The sequence below is a fragment of the Hyaena hyaena genome, unplaced genomic scaffold, assembly GCF_003009895.1.
Source record: "Hyaena hyaena isolate Hyena2069 unplaced genomic scaffold, ASM300989v1 scaffold_308, whole genome shotgun sequence".
Lineage (NCBI taxonomy): Eukaryota > Metazoa > Chordata > Mammalia > Carnivora > Hyaenidae > Hyaena > Hyaena hyaena.
Window position 1 is genome coordinate 1412286 of NW_024080942.1, and position 20746 is coordinate 1433031.

A 20746-nucleotide genomic window follows, 5' to 3' on the forward strand; every position below is an offset into this window, starting at 1 on the left:
GAGCCTGTTTCAGAGTCTGTGACTCCCTCTCTTTCTGACCCTCCCCTGCTCACGCTGTCTCTCTCTCTCTCTCTCCTAGAAATAAAACATTAAAAAAAATTTTTTTTTAATTTTATTTATTTTAGAGAGAGAACGTGAGAGGCAGAAGAAGAGAGAGAGAGAGGGGAGAGAGAGAGAATCCCTAGCAAACTTCACTCTCCTCTTGGAGCCTGACAGAGGACTTGATCCCACGACCCTGGGTCACAGCTTGAGCTGAAATCAAGAGTCAGACACTCAACCAATTGAGCCATCCAGGTGCCCCTCCTTTTTTTAAGGTTTTTTTTTTTTTTTTAAGTATCTCTCCACCCAGCATGGGCCTTGAACTCACAGCCCCAAGACCAAGAGTCACATGCTTTGCCAACTGAGGCAGCCAGGCGCCCCTCCTACATTTTCTAATGAGTTTTGTAGTTTGTGTCTTACACCTGACATAATCCATTTTGATTTGTATTTAGTTAATTTTTGTTTAAGGTGTGAAGTTCAGGTTGAGGTTCACTTTTGTTTCCGCAGTTTTATTGAGAAACGATTGACGTACGTCACTGTAAGTTTAACACAGACAGCATTTGTCAGGTACAAAGTATTGCCCTGACTCAGTGTCATAGGATTCTTGAGCTGTGAGTGGGAGCTGAGACAGCGTCACCCGCACATTTGTCTGTAGAGGAGACAGGGACAGCTGAGGAGCTGGTGGGAAGTGGTTTTGGCCTGGTGGACGCAGCTTGGAAGATCGCGTGCCACATGCCGGGTGGCAGCCTTTGTCATGATGGATCTTCCCTTCCCAGAGGGTCTCGGTGCCTGGGAAGGAGCCCTTACTTACTACTTGGTTCAAGCCCATATTTATTTGGCTTTTTTTTTTAATGTTTATTTTTGAGAGAGACCGCATGCAAGTAGGGCAGTGGCAGAGAGAGAGGGACAGAGGAGCCAAAGCAGGCCCTGCGCTGACAGCAGCGAGCCTGACGTGGGGCTGGAACTGACGAACTGCGAGATCGTGACCTGAGCCCAAGTCAGACACTTAACCGATTGAGCCCCCCAGGTGCCCCTTGATTTCCTCACTAATAAAACTTATAAATTAAACTTTTAGCATTGATTATAGACATGACCTTCCCCTCCGCCATTTAAATGAGAATTACCCGGAATGATTTGTTCCTTTGAATGTTACCCGGATGGCAAACAAATTATATAGAAATCCAGTGATTATAAAATTAATTATAACCCTTTCAAAAATAGCATTGTAGGGTTTAATCTCTTTATCTTCTCAGGGCCCTAGTGACCTTACTAGGTAGTTCATTCTGTCCTTCCTTGGAATGACAGTTGCCCACATCCTAGGATTACGATTACAGCGTCCCCTGCCCTCGCGCTGCAGGGGGTGTGGGGACCCACGGAGCTGCAGAGCCCCATGTGGAGCCATTTGCATTGTTGCTGGATTAAGATTACTGTTTCCTAAACTTGTCTCCAGTGGGACTTTGAAGGCGTCCCTTCCTTACCTGCGGCTGCCTGGTGGCCCGGTGCGGTGGCCCAAGCGCTCGCAGGCTTGTCTGAGCAGAGGCCCGGCCCGGGCGCCGCGTTCCTGGGAGCCCAGGGGGGCGCCTCGTGTTCATTCAGAAGGGAGTTCGGGCGCGACGAGGAGCTGCGACTGCAGGGTCGTCCTTCCTCTAGGACCCTGGCCCTCCAGTAGGCCGCCCTGCCTGTCGGGTCCTGGCCCCTGGGCGCTGGGGTCGTGAGCAGGGCCAGCGGCCTGGCCGAGTGGCCCTGGGCGTCGGTGTCCTAGACCCGCCCAGCGAGGCTCGTTGTGAGGGTGATTGTGGTGTGTGGCCTGGCGGGGCGGGCGCCGGTTCCCCTGGACGTTTCCACGCAGCTGGAGGGAGGCGTGTGCGCGCCAGCGGCTCGGCCTCGTCCGGACACCTCCCTCCTGCGCTGGCGGCTCGGCGTCTTTACCGTGTTCACCCTTGTCTGTGTCACAGCCAGCTTCTGTGCCATTTGTCAGCCTGTCCTGTTTTTCTCAGACGTCATTTGCTCCCACAATGGTGATGATTTCCTTTCAAAGCGTAACCTCATCACAGCCTGCTCGTCCGAGGGCCGCTTTGCCCTTTCCGCCCAGCGGGTAGCTGTGAGCCCCGGACCGAGAAGGGCACGGGGGTGGGGGGGGGTACGTCTGCAGCCGGCTCGTTTTCCTTGTCAGGGTGGCGGGGTGAGGGTGCCCCACGGCCTCCTGGTAACAGCTCACGACTGACTTTTCCCCCTACTTTTGCCGAGGTTTTATTAGTAAAAAATGTTAGATTTTTTAACCAAAGTATAGTTGACCCCAAATGACCAAACCTGTTAGAATCTCTCAAAGCAAAGGAGAGATTTTTCTGTAATGTTTATTTATTTTTGAGGGAGAGGGAGAGAGAGAGATCGCTTGCCAGAGCGGGGGAGGGGCGGAGGGAGAGGGAGACGTGGAATCGGAAGCAGCTCCAGGCTCGAGCCGTCAGCGCAGAGCCCGACGCGGGGCTCAAACCTGGGACCTGCGAGATCGTGACCTGAGCCGAAGTTGGACGCTTAACTGACTGAGCCCCCCGGGTGGCCCAAAACTGAGTTTTTCACTGACGTTTCTTCTAAAGTTGTGAATTCATGTGTGATAGTTCCAGTTTCACTCCTGGTGCCGGTCTCCCAGGGCCCCGTGAGGGTCACGCGAGGCACAGCCGAGCGGCGCCGGGCACAGAGGAGGCGCTCGCTTAAGTTAGTGGTTATTTATCCTTTGGACAGTTCTTTTTTTTTTTTTTTTTTTTAATTTTGTTAAATGTTTATTTGAAAGAGAGAGAAACAGATTGCAAGCGGGGAAGGGGCAGAGAGAGAGGTAGACACGGACTCTGAACAGCCTTCAACTCACCAGCGGTGGGATCACGACCTCTGCTGAAGTCGGACACCCCACTGGCTGAGCCACCCGGCGCCCCCCTTTGGACAGTTCTTACTGTAATAAGGAGGTGAACATAGGCATGTGTTTTTTTCCACATATTGAGCCAAAGTCTGCCGTTGTGTGTCTCTTACCAGTTTGTCCGGGAGCCTTTTCGGGTCCCCGCATGGCCCTTCTGTCCTCCCTTCCCGCCACTTGGCACCATCCCCAGCCCTGCCTCCCCAAAGCCCTGCTGCTCTCCAGTCTCCTGCCCCCCCTCCCCCCCCCCGCCCGCCCCCGCCCCCGCCCCCTGGGGAGCCCATCCGGTTCCCTGGGTGTAAGTGTTCACCGCATGCCGAGGGAGAGCCCGGGCCTCTGTGCCCAGGCCAGCCTGTGCCCTGAGCTCTGGCCTTCAGCGCGTGGCTGCCGGCCTGTCCTCTCCCCTTGGCTGCTCATGACCGTGTGAATTTGGTGAGGCCCGTTCAGGCCCTCAGAACCCTCAGTAAAACAGGATTTCTGTAGCTTCCATCCAGAATCGGCGAGGGAGACAGGCCGTCTCCCTCGGAAAGAGTAACATAAGGGCAGGGAGTGACCACCTCCGTCCAAGACAAGGAATTGAGTGTGGGGGCAGGGCATGCAAGTCTTGAGAAAGGGACATTTGAGCACAGATCTCAGTGGAGGCTTATTTCCAACTTCAGGGCATCACACGAAGAGTCACATACAAGTCCTTGTGTGGACACCCGCTTTCGTTTATCTCGGCCGCGCCCCGGAGTGGAGTGGTCGCGCCATGTGGCCGGCGTACGGTTCTCGTTCCCGGCAGCCGTGCGGGAGGCCCCCAGGTCCTCCGCGGCCACGGGCGCCCTCGCTGCGGTCAGTGTGCTTGCTGCTTCGCCTGCTCCATGGGCTGTCACGGGGAGTCTTACTGTGGTTCGAACTTGTGTTTCCCCGATGGCTCACGCTTGGGGCATCTTCTCATGTGTTTAGTTCCAGGTGATAAATCTTCTTTGGGGAATTTGCCCAAAGTTGGGATCTCTCGCCCATTTTCTTTCTAAGTTTTTAGAATTCTTTATGCATTCTGGATGCAAGGCTTTTGTGACATGTACGTGTAGCAAATATTTTTTGCTTGTAGCTTGTATTTTCATTTTCTTAACACTTGTTTTACAAAGATAAAAGACTTTAATGGTAATGAATTTGTCAAGCTTTTTCTTTAACAGTTTGTGATCTTTGATTTAAGGAGCTTTTTGCCAAACCCAGGGCCACCAAGATTTTCTTCAGTGCTTTCTTCTGAAAGTTTTATAATTTTGATTCTTACATTTCGGTGTATATTCCATTTTGCGTTAATCTCTGTCCAGGCACACTTCAGAGATACTGCAAATTGGGGTCTACTGCAGTAAAGTCACATGAATCTTTTTGGTTTCTCAGTGCACATAAAATTTACGTTTATACTGTATTATAGCCGCTTGAAGTGTGCAGTGTCTAAAAAAAAAAAACAATGCCAAGCCTTAATTTAAAAATATTGCCGAGGCACCTGGTTGGCTCAGTCGGTGGAGTGTGCGACTCGATCTCAGGGTAGTGAGATCAAGCCTGTTGGTGAGTGTGGAGATTACTTAAAAATGAAATCTTAAAAAATAAAAATAAATTTGGGACACCTGAATGGCTCGGTTAAGTGTCCCACTTCAGCTCAGGTCATGAACTTGCGGTTTGGTTGGTTTAAGACCCGCATCGGGCCCTGTGTGGACAGCCTGCAGCTGCTTCAGATTCTGGGCCTTCCTCGCTGTCTGTTGCTCCCCCTCTCGCACTCTCTCTCTCTCGCACTCTCTCTCTCTCAAAAATAAATAAAGATTAAGAAAAAAATCTTTTAATAAAAATAGATACTGCTAAAAAATGCTAACCTTCATGTGAGCTCAAGGGACAGCCGCTGATTGGTCACTGTGGCATGTGCTGAAGGCTGGAGTGGCCGTGGCGATTTCTCAGAATAAGACAACAATCAGCTCTGCTGTGCTGATTAACTTTTCCTCTCAAGGATGATTCTCTGCAGTATACGGTGCTGTTTGATAGCATTTTACCCACAGGAGAACTTCTTCCAAAATTGCAGTGCGTCCCCTCACACCCTCCTGCTGCGTTATCAGCGAAGTGTATGTCATATTCTATTTTCAGTGTTTATTTTTGAGAGAGGGAGAGAGCACATGCGCAAGTGAGCAGGGGAGGGAGCAGAGAGAGAGAGACAGAGGATCCGAAAGGGGCTCCGCGTTGACAGCAGAGAGCCCGACATGGGGCTTGAACCCACGAGCTGTGAGGTCATGACCTGAGCCAAAGTCAGACACTTAACCAACTGGGTCACCCAGGCGCCCCAAGTGCATGTCATATTCTAAATCCTTTGTCATTTCAACAACCTTAGTGGCGTCTCCACCAGGACTAGATTCCAGCTCAAGAAGCCACTTTCTTTGCTCGTTCATAAGAAACAGATCCTCATGCATTCAGGCTCTATTTCGAGATCACAGCAGTGCGGTCACCTCTTCAGACCACACTTCTGATCGGAGTTCTGCTGGTGTTTTCACCACCCCTGCATCTCTTTCCTCCCCTGACGGCTGGACCCCCTCAGAGTCCTCCACCAGTATGGGAGTCTGCCTCTTCCAGACTCCTATGCGTGTTGATATGTGTCCTCTTCTGTGAACCCCCAGTGTTCTTAACGGCATGTGGGACGGTGAATCCTTTCCAGAAGGTTTTTAATTGACTTTGTCCCGATCCATTAGAGGAATCCCTATCCATGGCAGCTATAGCCTTGTGAAATGTGTTTAAGTAATAAGACTTGAAAGTTGAAATTATTCCTTACTCTGGGGGCTGAAGGATGGCTGTGGTGTTAGCAGGCATGGAAGCAGCCTTAACCTTGCTGTACACCCTCAGAGCTCTGGGGTGAGCAGGTGCACTGTCAGCAGTAATATTTTGAAAGGAGTCTTTTTTCCCTGGACAGTAGATCTCAATAGTGGGCTTAAAATATTCGGTCAACCATGTTGTAAGCAGATGACTCTTTCCAACTCTGTTGTTTCTTTCCTAGAGCAGAGGCAGAGTAGAAGTAGCATAATTCTTCAGGGCCGAGGATTTTCTCCGTGGTCAGTGAGCATTGACTTCATCCTACAGTTACCAGCTGTGTTAGCCACTGGTGGGACAGTCGTCCTGCTCTCCAGAGCTTTGAAGCCAGGCTTCTGACTGACTGACTTCTCCTCTCCAGCTGTGACAGTCCTCAACGGCGTCTTCTCCTAAATAAGGGTGCTTTGCCTACGTTGAATGTTTGTTGTTTGGCCTAGCCACCTGCATTAATGACCTCGGCCCGATCTGGGGAACTCACTCCAGTTTCTGCACCAGCATCCGCTGCTTCACCTGCACTCTCATGTGACAGCTACTCACGTAAGGGCTGCTCTCCTTAACCCTCATGAACCAAGCCCTGCTGCCTCCCAGCTCACCCTCTACAGCTTCCTTGCCGCCTTCAGCCCTCACAGACTCGAGGGGAGTCAGGGCCTTGCTGTGGGTTAGACTGTGGTTTGAGGATGTGTTGTGGCTGGTTTGATCTGCAAAAAGGCCGTTCAGCTTTCTTGTCACTGTGTGTTCACTAGAGCAGCACTTTTGAGGCCTTTCAGGAACTTTTCCTTTGCGTCCACAGCTCCGTGGTTCGGGGCCAGAGCCTAGGTTTCAGCCTGTCTCAGTTTTCTTTTTTTTTTTTTTTTTAATACAGTTTTTTTTTTAATGTTTTATTTATTTCTAAGAGAGAGAGAGAGACAGCGTGAGCAGGGGAGGGTCAGAGAGAGAGGGAGACACAGACTCTGAAACAGGCTCCAGGCTCTAAGCTGGCAGTCAGCACAGAGCCCGACACGGGGCTCGAACCCACGAACCGCAAGATCATGACCTAAGCGAAAGTCAGACGCTTAACCGACTAATCCACCCAGGGGCCCCAGCCTGTCTCAGTTTTCAACACGCTTTCCTCACTGAGCTTCGATTTAAAGTGAGAGGTGTGCAGGGTGCCTGGTTGTGACCCTTGATCTCGGAGTTGTGAGTTCAGGCCCCATGTTGGGCAGAACGTACTTAAAACAAAGAGACAAACAGATGTTTGACTCTTTCACTTGGACACCTAGAGGCGACTGTGGGGTTATCGATTGGCCCGGTGTCAACATTGTGTCTCAGGACAGGGAGCCCTGAGGAGAGGGAGAGAGACGAGGGACCAGACAGTCAGTGGAGCAGTCAGGACACACAAACACTTCCCTCTCAAGTGTGCTGTTTTATGTGGGCGCAGGGTCACGGCGCCCCAAGGGAGTTCTAATTGTCAGCTCAGAGATCACTGAGCACCATGACAAATACAGTCTTAGTGAGAAAGTTTGAAGTGTGAGAATTACCAGAAGGTGGCCCAGAGACAGACACTCGGTAAGGAGATGCCGTGGAAAGTGGTGCCCGTACGGGGTCACCACAGACCTTCCGTTTGTAAGAAATACAGTGTGTGCAAAGCACAGTAAAGCCAAGTGTGATAAACTGAGTTATGTCTGTAGTGGTGTGAGGAAAGAGCTTAACTTTATTCTCTTAGACTTGGCTATCAAGGTTGTCTAGAACTATTTGAAGGAAAGATGATCCTCTCTCTGTTGAATCACCTTGACTCTTCTGTTGAACATCCATCGATTGTGACTCAGCCAGTGGAGCGTGAGACTCTTGATTGCACCGTCATGAGTTTGAGCCCCATGTTGGGTATAGAGATCGCTTAATTACAAATAAGTAAACAAATTTAAAAAGAAAAGAAAATCCATGGCTTGTATCCGTGTTGAGGGCATCATTGTGGACTCTGTTGTGTCTCCTCAGTCTGTGTGTGTCTCCATGCCGGGACCGCGCTGTCCGGTGCCAGGACAGACGGTGAAGTCGGGTAGCGCCTTTGCAGTCTTCTCGCTGTTCCGGGTCCTCTACATTTGCATTTGAGTTTTAGGAGCAGTTTGTCATTTTCTTTGGAAGAGTCTACCGGGTTTTGTGTGTGGGAATTGAGGAGAGTCTGTAAGTCAGTTTGAGGAGAACTGAGATCCTAACAACATCAACTTCTCCCGTCGCAGACACGGCGTCTCTCGCCACGCACGTGATTCCTTCACTTCTGCCGGCAGCATTTCATGATTTTTAGCGTCCAGGGTTTGCACGCTTTACTGTTACTGAGGTACAGTTGGTGTGTGACAAACTCGTTTCAGGTGCACAGCATAACGATATCTCTGTTGTCACAAATGACCACTCCAGTCAGGCTCGTAGCGTCCGTCGCCACACAGTTCCAGATTGTTTCCTTACGATGACAGCGTTTAAGCTCTTTTCTCTTAGCACCGTTCAAACAGTGCGCCTCTTAGCAGCTGAAAGTCTCATTGCTGTACGTGACATCCCGTGACGTATAACTCGAATTCGGTATTGTACTTTTTTTGTCAACTATATCCCTACACATCTTATATTTCAATGCTGTCATAATTTTAAATTTAGATTTCTTATTGTTTGTTGCTGGTACACAGAAATACAGTTGATATTTGTATATTGATTTTTTTTCTCCTGCAACCTTGCTAATAAACTCAGTTATTAGATGTAGTCACCTTTTTGCAGATGCCTTGTAATTTTCTACATAGAAGATCACATCATCTGATAGTACAATTTTTTCTTTTTTGTTTTTAATTTTTTTAATGTTTTATTTATTTCTGAGAGAGAGAGAGAGAGAGACAGCGTGAGCAGGGGAGGGTCGGAGAGAGAGGGAGTCACAGAATCTGAAGCAGGCTCCAGGCTCTGAGCTGGCAGTCAGCACAGAGCCCGACGCGGGGCCCGAACCCACCAACCGCGAGATCATGACCTGAGCCAAAGTCGGACGCTTAACCGACTGAGCCACCCAGGCGCCCCAGTACAGTTTTTTCTAAAGTAGTGTCTACACTCAACATGGGACTCAAACTTATGACCCTGAGACCGAGAGTCACACGCTCCCCCGACTGAGCCGGCCCGGTGCTCCCGACAGTACAATTTTACCTGTTCCTTTTCTTTCTATGCCTTTTACTTTATTTTCCTGCCATATTACACTGGCTGTGGCCTCCAGTACAGTATCAAGTAGGAGTGGTTATGTCAGACATGTTTTATTAACTTTTGGATTTTTTGTTTTGTTTTTAATTTTTGTTAATGTTTGTTTATTTTTGAGACAGAGAGAGACAGATCATGAGCGAGGGAGGGGCAGAGAGAGGGAGACACAGAATCGGAAATAGGCTCCAGGCTGTCAGCGCAGACCACAACGCGGGGCTCGAACCACAAACTGTGACATCATGACCTGAGCCGAAGTTGGACGGTCAACCGACTGAGCCCCCCAGGTGCCCCTGAGTTTTGGTTTTTATGAAAGATTTTTTCATATATTTGGGTAAAACATCACTGTTTCTCAAGCAGGAGGATATTGATCCACTAGGATAGTAATCCAACATCCACAGGTGGTGTCAACCCTAGCTAAAAGGTAGAATCACTTGGGGAGCTGATATAGGGGCACCTGGGTGACTCAGCCCGTTAAGCATCCAACTCTTGATTTCAGCTCAGGTCATGATCTCAGGGTCCTGAGTTGGAGCCCCCTCATCAGGCTCTGCAGTGACAGCGTGGAGCCTACTTGGGATTCTCTCGGTCCCTTCCTCTGCCCTGCCCCCTTTGCACGCTCTCTCTCAGAATAAATAAACATTAAAAAAAAAAAAAAAAACTGGTGCCTTTTGGGGCACCCACATTAAGCATCTGACTCTTGATCTCAGAGTCGTGAGTTCAACCCCCGAGCTGGGCTCCACGCCCGGCATGGAGCCTCCTTGAAAAAACAGCAACAGGCTGTTGATGCCTTTGGTCTGGGTTGGGTGTGAGAATTGTTTTCTGAAGCTCCTCAGGTGGTTGTAAGGTGCGGCCAGGGTGGGAGTGCAAGGATGCCATCACCTTTGACCTTAACCCAGAGGCCCAGGCTTGTCCACCGTCCCTGAGCCCCCTTCTGCCTCATCTCCTCTGGCGGCAGCCTCTGCTTGTCCTTGTGAAGTGGGTGGTGCGGCTGGTTACCCTGCTGGGCTGCACCCTGGGGTGCCCCCTTCGGGGGTGTCCCCTCTCCGGGAACGTGTCCCGCCTGCTCTCCCCCGGGGGCCCCCAGGTGGTGGTTTTCGTAGCTGAGTCCTGTTTAGGCCCTTGGTCTCTGCTTCAGGCCGTCTGCTGTCCTTCCTCCGCTGTCCAGTGCGCCGATCTCTGCCTCTACTTTTGTCCCCTCTTCTTTCTTAGGCTTATTTCGTTCCGTTTCTGGCTTTATAGGGTTAAGTCTCCACTCACTGCTCTTCATTCTCAGACATCGCAGCACAGCTTACTGGGGCAGCCTAGACTCTGGTCTGTGTTTACATATTCTTGTCGTTTCGATGTGTCGTAATGTTGGCCTGATGTACGATTTGAACCGTCAGCTGGATAGGAGAAAGGTCAGGCAGTCCCCAGTGCTGCAGGATCGCTTCCTTTGTTCCTGCTTTTTTGTCTTTTCCGGATCTTACTGTGTTGTGGTCAGAAGGCAAAGCTCTCTACCTTCACTAGGGAGTTTTCTTTAAGACTAAAGTAGGTCCGGGCGCCTGGGGGGCTCAGTTGGTTCAGCATCTGACTTCGGCTCAGGTCATAATCTCACAGTTCGTGGGTTCGAGCCCCATGTGGGGCTCTGGGCTGACAGCTCAGAGCTTGCTTGGGATTCCCTCTCTCCTCTCTCTCTCTCTGTCCCTCCCCCTGCTTGTGTTCTTTCTCTGTCTCTCAAAAATAATAAATAAATGTTTAAAAAACCTATTTAAAAAAAGGACTAAAATAGGTCCGTTTTGGCAAATGTTTTATTGGTGCTGGACTGAAAATTCGGGCTTGTTTGCGGGGCCCGGGGCCGGGCTCCCCGTGTGTGTCCACGCACCTCGCCTGCGCTGGGGGGCACGTGACACCGGGCACCTGCGGTTTACCCCTTACTGACGTGCCATCTCCCCTGCCCACGACCTGTCCTCACAGCTGGCCCTTCTTGTCTGTGGGAGAAACGTGGCACGGCTCCAGCAGCAAGTTCTTTCTTGTTCTTTGACCTTTAGCTCCTCTAGACTCACTGAAAACCACAGGTAGTTTCCTGAATTCTTTGTGATAGAAAGAGTCTATTTCAAGTCCTTTGGCACAAGGGACGTGAGCCATTCTGTCCCCCGCTGTGATGGGTGCGTGCATGTGTGTATATGTTATTTGCTACTTATATGTTTACTTACTTTGTTTCATTAAGGCATCAGTGTCTTTCTGATCGAAGTCCTCATTTACCGACCATGGAAACGGAACAAGAGAAAGTCAGCGTGAGCAAGGCGCCGAGCACAGACTCGGCCTCATACCGCTGCTCTGCATGCCATGGGGACGAGGCCTGGGGGTCCGGCCATCCCACCCGGGGGCGGGCCAAGTCCCGCAGCCTGTCGGCCTCGCCCGCCCTGGCAAGCACCAAAGAGTTCAGGTACAAGGACCCCCCCTCCGGCCACCATCCTCACCTGCACACTCTGGCTTCCTAAAACCGGGATGGAGGTTCTTTTAAGGAGTATGTGCGGGGGGGGGGAGGGGGGTTGGGGGTGCTGACTAATACGCATGCACGGACAATGGGGTGGGGGCCAGGTTCCAAGAGCAGGGCACAGATACCTGCCTGGTGCACAGCACAGTGTGACTGTCCCTTTCTGCCGTGTCAGGCCGTGCTGGCGCCAACTCTGGGCGTTGAGGGGTGTAGGCAGTGCCTGCAGGCGTGGTCAGCAGGCCCCCTGGGGTGGCAGGCGGAGCAGGGCCTCAGGGTGGCAGGCCAGCCCCCGCCCCCGCCCCGGGAACCGTCGCCAGCAAGCCCGCAGCGTGTGTTGTCACACGATGCGCTTGGGTGACAGCGCTTTGCGTGGAGAGCCTGCCAGTAGTGTTGCAGTGGCGCCCGTGGATGTCACCCTGGCTTCTGGAACAACAAACAGGGCGAGTTTTAGGTAGAAGCAAGCAAGGGTCACGTCTATCAAATGCAAAGGGGAGAATTGGGTAAAAAGCGTGTGGTTCTCCCAGGAGAGGGGGACGAACCCGCAGCGCCCTTCTCTTTTGCCTGGTGTCTGCCCGGCCTTCTGTGTGGAGAGCTCTCAGCCACACGCCTGGGAGAGGCGGCCGCAGCACTGTGGCCTCGGCCTTGGCCTGGGTTTTCGGTCGGTCTGCCTCCCGGCAGGACTGTGTTGGTTTTGTGGGGTTCGGCCCACATCCTTTCTCGTTCAGAGACCGCAGAGCCTGGCGCAGTGACAGAGGTCAAGGGTGGCCTCTGCCTGTGGGTGTTGGTGGAGGAAGGAGAGAAGAATGTGCCCAGTCATCCTGGTTCTCGAGCAGCAAACATTAAACGTAAACACTCACTGAGTGAGACCCACCGTGACCTGCATTTTTCCCTGAGGTTTTCACAGCCTGCCCCGTGCACTCTCGGGGGCCCACTGGCCTGTCCCTGTGGGGGTGTCCTCCTCACTCCCTCAAGCCCTTGTCAGGGTGGGCGCTGGACCCCCGAAGACAGGGAGAGACGGAGGGCAGCCACCTGGCGGTGTCCCCAGGACATGTGCTGCCCGTAGCCCCTGTGGTTGGTGTGACCATGGCTGAGGCATTCTTCACTTATTGGACGAGTCGGGGCATTCAAGTAGAGTCCTTCTTCCTGACTGTACAGCTCCGTGTGAGCATTTTTGTTAGAATTTTGATCTACATAATTCAGGGAGGGCCTCTCGGGTCTTGATTCCCAAGTGTAGACCCCAGGACAGGCCCTCAGACAGACTTGGCGAGAGAGACTGCTGCAGTCCAGATTTCCAGGCCTGTCCCCAGAGGTCGCCTTCCTTTTTTCTGGGGTGGGGCCTGGGCACCTGCCCTGGAGTGGGGTCCTTTTCCTAAGGAGGGCTGCCAGTAGGCCCCCAGCCTCTCTGATTGCTGCTGCCACGCAGACAGGGTGTGGGGCTCAGGTGGCGCCGTGCACCGGGGCGGGTCTCCCGGGTCCATCATGCAGACACTGGCCAAGGGATGGAGCACAGGGCTTTCCGGGGGTCTGGTGTCTGTACCTAGGTCTGCTCACCTGCTGTGTCCCCTCTCCACACAGGAGGACTCGCTCCCTGCACGGGCCCTGCCCGGTGACCACGTTTGGACCAAAGGCCTGTGTACTGCAGAACCCCCAGACCATCATGTGAGTGCTGGTGCTGCTGCTCGGGAGCGCGTGCTGTGGAATGTTCTGACACGGGGAGTGAGAGATGGACTCGAGTCAGCAGAAGCCACGGGGCCTCTCCCCCGGCCCCGATGAGCGAGGGCCGTGCTGCCCTGGAGACAGCAGCCGGGAATCCGGCCAGGCTCTGCGTCTCAGGCACCGCAGGCCCAGTGGGCTTCCGCTGTGATCTGTAGGGTTAACTGTTTTGTTTCCTGTAGTAAAAAGTCTGGGAGGAAACTGGTATATTTCACACCGGATACTGGTTGGGTCAGACATGCTTCTTTAGTTACCCTTTAATAAGAGGATACACGTGTTTACCGAGACGGTGCACTCGTGAGTAGGGGAGGGGCAGAGGGAAAGAGAGGGAGAGAGAGAATGTTAAGCCCAACGCAGAGCCCGACGTGGGGCTCAATCATCTCATAGCCCTTGGATCATGACCTAAGCTGAAATCGATTCAGACACTCAACCGAGCCACCCAGGTGCCCCTAATAATTTTTTCTTTTTTTTTTTTTTTAATGTTTTATTTATTTCTAGGAGAGAGAGAGAGAGAGACAGCGTGAGCAGGGATGGGTCAGAGAGAGAGGGAGTCACAGACTCTGAAACAGGCTCCAGGCTCAGAGCTGGCAGTCAGCACAGAGCCCGACGCGGGGCTTGAACCCACGAACCGCGAGATCATGACCTAAGCGAAAGTCGGACGCTCAACCGACTAAGCCACCCAGGCGCCCAATAATTTTCAAATTAGACAGACAGCAATTGGATTTTTTCAAAACCCGGTGTTCACTTTTGAGAGACGCCTCACCGCCTGGGTGCGGCTGTTCCCCACGCTCTGGGTGAGGGCCGTGGCCAGGACTCCCAGGGCATCGCCTGCGGCTGCAAGGTGCCCAGGTGAGAAGCTGTGTGAAAACTAAGCAACCAAGCTGATTTGTCTGGACTGAGTCTCCGGCTTCTCCCATCTAGAACTTGAGGGTCTGGTGGGGCGAGAGCCCGGTGCAGGGCTCTGTGTGCCGGGCTGGCTGTGGGTTGTGGCACACGAAAAACCCACGCTTGCTGACATTCCTGCTTTCTGTTAACTAGCAGAATCCCACCCACCTGACCCTTGTGCCGAGCTCCCCAGCCTCCTTGCAGTCCAGGCCTCTTGAGGAACCCCCAGTGGGACCCCCTCCTTCAGGGCGAGCTATGGGGATCCCACATCTTACACAGGTGTGAGGCCTGTGGGCTCAGGGGTGCTTCCGTGACTGGTGGGTCTGGGGGCCTTTCCTCTCCGTGAGGCGGCCCCGGGCGGTGGGGACCCTAGGTCTCGGAGTCCCAGCCCCTCTGAACTGGCTCCAGGTGGTCAGCACAGGGGATCGGGACAGCGGCTGTACTGTGTACTGCCACCTCCAGGCTTCCCAGGGAATCGCTGGGCAAACTGGGATGTCTGGTGAGCCCTGAAACCCAGCAACACGACTGCCCTGCCTCCTACAGCCTCTGGGGGCCAAGCCTGGCGCTGGAATGACGCCTTCGTGTCCCCGTGTGGCCCGGGTACTGTCTGCAGCTGTGTGGGTACTGCTTCCCGACTCAGGACGCAGGCCCCTGCCCATGTGGCACAGCCCTCCCAGCACCCGGCAGCCCGCTCCACACAGCGGCCACTCGGGCGGCGCCCACCCAGGTGCCCCCAAGCCCAGAGCTCCAGCCGCCCGCCGCCGCCCCACCCTCTCCCGTGCCTTCCTGTCCGCCCTGGCCCAGCCTGGCCCAGCCTGGGTCCCTCACCGCCTGAGGCCCTCCCTGCGCTTCCTGCTCTTGGCAGAGCGGTTTTCTCCTCGTCACTCGGCTTGGCCTAAGTGCCACCTTGAGTGGCTTCTCACTGTCCAGCCTTGATTATCCGTCATTTACTCCCAGCCGAGCCACAGTCCCGCTCCCCAGTGGGGTGTGTGTGTGTGTGTGTGTGTGTGTGTGTGTGTTGGCTTTGGGGGCCTCAGGCAATCAGATGAGGTGGTTGGGTGGGGGCGCCCCAAGCAGGGGGGCAGATAGCCCAGGAGGGTCCCTGGAGCCACGAGTTGGGTTTGAGGAGGGAGCGGCCTTCTCTGCCCTTTCTAGCCCACGTGCCCAGCGTGGCCTGTAGGGCTGCCGCCTCTGGGGGACGGGGCTCCTTTCCTCCACCTTGTACCTGTCCGTCTCCGGAGCTGCGCCTGGCTGGGCCGGGGCTCCGCGTGTCCTACCCTAATGTCTTCTCTGATGTGCGCAAAAGCAAGGTAGTGTAGGGCTTGATCACAAAGAAATTCTGCTTCCTATTTTATTGTCTGAAATTTCGCCATGAGTGTGTGTGCATTTTCTCTTATGTTGAAACATGTGGAATTCTCGACACCTGACTGCCCTTGGCCGTGGTTCAGATTGCTCCCCTGCCAGCTGTCAGGTGTCCTGGACTCGTATCCCACACCCACAGCCTGCGTGCTGGGGAAGGGTCAGCATCCCAGCTTGCAGGTGACACGGCAGGAAGCTGAGTCACGGTTTGCACCCAGGCCTGTGCAGGACGCACTGTGGTGGCCAGAGGGGACCGCAGGCCATGCCTGCTTGGGTCAGCGGTGAGGGGGCCGTCCTCGCTTCTTCCGGGGCCCGCAGCCCAACAGAGTGACGACGCTGGGAGAGTACACACCCCTCCACCTGACCGAGGCCTGACAGCTCCTCCCATGGGGCCGAGCCAGTTCCACGGCCCGGCTCAGGTTCCTGTGTGGCTGGGACGTGTCGCTGCACCCTGGGCGCTGGACAGGGCATGTCCTTATCTCTGAGGGTGGCCGAGCCCCGCCAGATGGCTTAGTGGGGAGCAGGGCCCCTCAGGTCCAGCTTCTTTGCTGTTGGAAGTGATCCTGATGACTTTTTGTCTCAGATATGTGATTGGCCGAGAGGATCGTGTGAACAGTGAAAAGATTAAATACGATTTGTTTGATTTTTAACTTTAGGGAGCTTTTTTGCCTTAGGTGTTTTATGCAATCTCTCAGAAGTCCCTCTCGGACTGTTTGGCTTTCGGTGCTGAGGTTGCAGGAATTGAGTGTATGGTGCAGGTGTGCAGTGGGGGGAGTTTTGGTGGGGGAGCTCCTGTTGTTAGCGAAGTGCAACTGAAGTGCTGTGCCCGGAGCAGCCGGGTGCCCCGCTCATGAGCCACGCATGTGACCTGGGCGGGCGATGAAGCTCGTAGAGGATGTAATGAGCCACCCATCCCCTTGCAGAAGCGCCTGGAAAGGGTAAGTGCTGGTCAGTCAGCAACTGGGTGAGGTCAGACACCTCACCTCTCATGTTGCTGGTCTGTGTCGCCGTTTTTGTGGAGCCGTGAAGTTTTCAAGGGAATCCACTGCCCCTTGAGGCATGGCTTGGAGCAAGTGTCTAAGTTGGAGACTTGGTTAGAAAGGGAAGTCGTTCGGCTGGCACGCAGCGCAGCTTTGAGGACCTTGCCACCCGGCCGAGGGCAGGGGCCGCCCTGTCCGCACTCTGCTCCCCGCAGCTCCTTCTCCATGTGGGTCCCAGCGGTTCCAGACGGGTGCGGATGGGTGTTCACCGGGCTTTACACTGTATCCGGGGCCCCAGCTGGGGGGCTCTACTTCCAGCGGGGCGTGCCCTCAGCGCAGACCCACTGCCCATGCGCCACGGTGCGCCTGGTCTCCCAATGCCCCCCTGTACTGGGCCATGGCCAAGGCCGAGCACTGGGAACTGAGAGGGCAGGATGCTCACAAGCTTTTTAAAAAATTAGACCCTGAGGCACCTGGGGGGCTCAGTCAGTTGAGCATCTGACTTCTGCTCAGGTCATGATCTCACGGTTTGTGAGTTTGAGCCCCACATTGGGTTCTCTGCTGTCAGGACAGAGCCCACTTCTGATCCTCTCTTTCTCTCTGTCTCTTCCCCATTCGCACCCTCTCTAGTTCAAAAATAAACATTAAAAAAAGACGCTAGGGTACCTGGGGGGCTCAGACGGTTGAGCATCTGACTCTTGATTTCAGCTCAGGTCGTGATCCCAGGGTTGTGGGATTGAGCCCCCTGTTGGGCTGTATGCTGAGCGTGGAACCTGCTTGGGATTCTCTCTCTCTCTCTCTCTCTCTCTCTCTCTCTCTCTCTCCCTCTCTCCCTCCCTCCCTCCCCCTCTCTCTCTCTCCTTCCCTCCCCCTCTCTCTCTCTCCCCCCCAAAGGAAAAAAAATATACCCTATTATTTGGGCAGTTGTCAGTTCACAGAAAATGGGGGTGCAGCTGCAGAGATTTCCCACGAGCCCCCGCCCCCACCATCAGCCTCGCCTCTAGGGGCCGTCTGTGGCCGCGGACAAAGGACATGGACGTGGCATCGCCTCCCAGAGGGCCTGGTCTACAGAGGGTGACTCGCTGCTGTGCCCTCTGGTTTGGATGAAGCTGTAATGATGTGCGGCCACCATGGGGGTCACACAGAGTAGTTTGCCCTAAAATCCTGCCACCCACCGCTTTTTAAATTTAGTTTTGAGAGAGAGAGAAAGTAGAGGGGAGTCAGAAGGAGAGGGAGAGAGAGAATCCCAACCAGGCTCCACACTGTCAGCCTGGAGCCGGACTTGGGGCTCAAACCCATGAAACCGTGAGATCATGACCTGAGCCCCCCCTGGAGCCCCTGCCACGCACGGTTTAACAGTGTGAGTTTTAAGTGTAAAAGTTAAGGGTCACCTGAGTCGTTCGTGCCGTGCTGTGGATACAGGGCCATACCCCTCCCATACAAGTCCGCAGGATGCCTGTGTCCTCGGGGGGAGGGAGGGGGGTCTTCAGTGGTCCCTGGGGACAGAATCCCCAGTGGCTGGCATGAGTGTTGGTAGGAGGCCTGCCGTCCTCCACTGGGTGCAGGGAGGGGGCAGAGCAAAGAGCAGCTCTGGCCTGGGGTCTCCTCGAGCGGGTCTGTGTGACGCCTACGCCAGAGGAGCCACCGATGAGCATCGTTACAAACAAAAGGCCTGTGCACGTGAGGCCCAGGCTGGGCGGGAAGGTCGTGGGTGCAGGGGGTGCAGCGGGCAGCAAGGGGCTCCAGCGGGGGTGGGGGGGCCACCAATGGGACGCGCAGCTGGGAGGAGGGCAGCCTGGGAGCTTTCAGGAGGCCAGGCCCACACGGGCCAGACAGGCCCCCGGCCGAGCGGCCCGAGCAGGCAGCTTCCAGCACACGGTCCAGGGCCCAAGCGGCCTGTGTCCGCGGATGTGGGGCGCCTGAGCGAACGCTCCTCGCCCCTCACAGGCACATCCAGGACCCTGCCAGCCAGCGGTTGACGTGGAACAAGTCCCCAAAGAGTGTTCTTGTCATCAAGAAGATCCGGGACGCCAGCCTGCTGCAGCCTTTCAAGGAGCTCTGCGTGTACCTGATGGAGGCGAGTGGGCCAGGCTTGGGGGGTGGCGACCCCGGGACCCCCCCGCTGCACCCTCACTCCGTCGGCGTTGGCTGGGTTCCGGCCTGGAGATTGGAAACGTGCTTGCCAAGGCTGCGTGCTCGTCGGGGCCACGGGCCTCCGGAGGGCTGGCCTCCTGCCCGGGTTCTGGGTCTCTGATCTCAGAGCTGGCAAGGTCAGGAGGCCCGTTTCAGGAAAGTGACTTCTTACGCAGGTGTCACAGAGCCTCCGGAGAGAGAAATGTGGGCGAGCAGGTCTGAGCGATCTGCCGCCAGGACTCAGGAGCCGTCTCCTCCCGTCATCATAAAGTGCTAAGGCCCGAAATCAGGGCTACCCTGTGTGTTAACTAACTTGAATTTAAGTAAATAACTTTATTTTATTATTTTTTTATAAAGTGGTATGGTTTAAAATTTTTCTTTAAAGAGATTTTTATTTTAATTTTTTTAATGTTTTATTTATCTCTGAGAGAAACCGTGTGAGCAGGGGAGGGTCAGAGAGGGAGACACAGAATCCAAAACAGGCTCCAGGCTCTGAGCTGTCAGCACAGAGCCCAACACAGGGCTCGAAGCCACCGACCGTGAGATCATGACCTGAGCCGAAGTCGGACGCTTAACCGACTGAGCCCCCCAGGTGGCCCTAAATAAATAAATTTTTAAAGATAAAATGCTAAGGTTTAAAAGGAGTCTTTATGGAAGAGCAGCGTGATCTGAACTGGGTCTTGTTGGCCGAGCTGATGTGCTTGTCTCCCTTGTAGGAGAACAACATGATTGTATACGTGGAGAAGAAAGTTCTAGAAGATCCTGCCATAGTGAGCGATGACAACTTTGGACCAGTGAAGAAGAAGTTCTGCACCTTCAGAGAAGGTGCGTTGGTCCTCGGCTCTGTCCCGTGGCTTATCGGCATCGTTGCCCTGGACCTGGCAGAAGCTCTGAGCGTTCCTGCCCGGCACGGGCAGCTTGCCCCGTGGGGTGTCGCAGCCTGCTGTGACCCCTTCTCTTTTGTGTGTTGTTCTGTCTTCTAGATTATGATGACATTTCCAATCAGATCGACTTCATCATCTGCCTGGGAGGGGATGGGACCCTGCTTTACGCCTCCTCCCTTTTCCAGGTGAGGTTTCCGGGTGGTTCCGGCCTCGTGTTGAGTCAGGAGGTGCTTTCCCAGTGAGGGTTCCCGACGCTTCTTGTACCTCGTGGCTTTATACCACGGGGGAGAGGAGTTTTACGGTGTCCTCACTCTGACACAGACTGAACAGATTGTCAGTTTGGTTATTTGGCAGAAGAGCAGGTTTGCAGGTAATGGCAAATGACGCGTCTCCTCCGTCCTGGCCTCCGGCTGCGATAGGTCAGGCGTCTCCCTCCTCGTCGGGGCGCTGTTGGCCGCGGGTGCGGGCGGGCACGCAGGCCTGGGCTGGGCGAGGGGAGTGGCCGGAGGAGGGGGCCACCCGCCAAGCAGAGCCGGCACCTCGTGGCCAAGGTGAGGGGCCCACGGCAGGGGGTGACGCCAGACGTGCGAGTCTGCACGGGAGCCCACCTTCCCTCACAGAGCAGGCGCCGGAGGGCCCCGGCTGGGGCGCGTCAGAAGGGGCGGCGTGGGGGGCTCTGGCGCGGTCCCTGCCGCCCCCAGCGGCGCTCCGCGTGGCCAGCGGGCCGGGCCGTCCTGTTGCCCTGTCTCGCCTCAGCTCCGCGCGCCGCTGCCCCCCCGCCCGCCTGCCGACCTCCCCTGGGGTCACTCCGAATGAGCACTGACCGTGCACTCACGTGCCTGTCCCCTCCCAGGGGCCGTCGGGGGCGGGACCATCGGTGCCAGGGCCACCTCGGCCCTCGGCCCGCTGACCACCCTGCCTCGTTGGCTCACAGGGCAGCGTGCCTCCGGTCATGGCCTTCCACCTGGGCTCCCTGGGCTTCCTGACCCCTTTCAACTTTGAGAACTTTCAGTCCCAAGTTACTCAGGTGATACAGGGTAAGTGGGCATGTTCTGGAACCTGCAAGCAGTTCTGAATATGGACTTGTCTTCTTACTTGGTGTTGGGGGTTTTTTTACGATGTGTAGAGCCACACTTCTTAAGTGTTTGAAAATTCAGAGATTTAAAATTTTTGCATGGTTCAGACGTTTCTTCCTAACGTGGAGAAGTTGAGGCCACAGCGCGAAGCTACCGTGTGTGCTGGTTGGTAGCAGTGCAGTGACTCTCAGAGAAGGCACAGAGAGGTGCCGCTCTGGACTGGGGAGGGGCGGGGGGCCTCTGGTCAAGCGGTGATGCCTCTGCCTCCTGTGGGT

At 54.6% G+C, this 20746-nt stretch overlaps 1 protein-coding gene across 4 annotated transcripts in view; it reads left to right on the forward strand.

Moving 5' to 3' along the window:
• The window catches only part of NADK (NAD kinase), a 28289-nt gene that overhangs the window by 4029 nt on the left and 3514 nt on the right, over window positions 1-20746 (forward strand). For 2 of the 4 annotated variants that reach the window (XM_039248358.1, XM_039248359.1), the window contains exons 2-7: window positions 11172-11390; window positions 13017-13100; window positions 18326-18455; window positions 19228-19336; window positions 19495-19580; window positions 20330-20432. In XM_039248358.1, the coding sequence (XP_039104289.1) occupies window positions 11172-11390; window positions 13017-13100; window positions 18326-18455; window positions 19228-19336; window positions 19495-19580; window positions 20330-20432 (731 nt within the window). Of the gene's footprint in view, window positions 1-10455; window positions 10547-10918; window positions 11020-11171; window positions 11391-13016; window positions 13101-15639; window positions 16337-18325; window positions 18456-19227; window positions 19337-19494; window positions 19581-20329; window positions 20433-20746 lie in introns of those variants that run through there. The other 2 variants (XM_039248360.1, XM_039248361.1) reach the window with 2 other exon arrangements.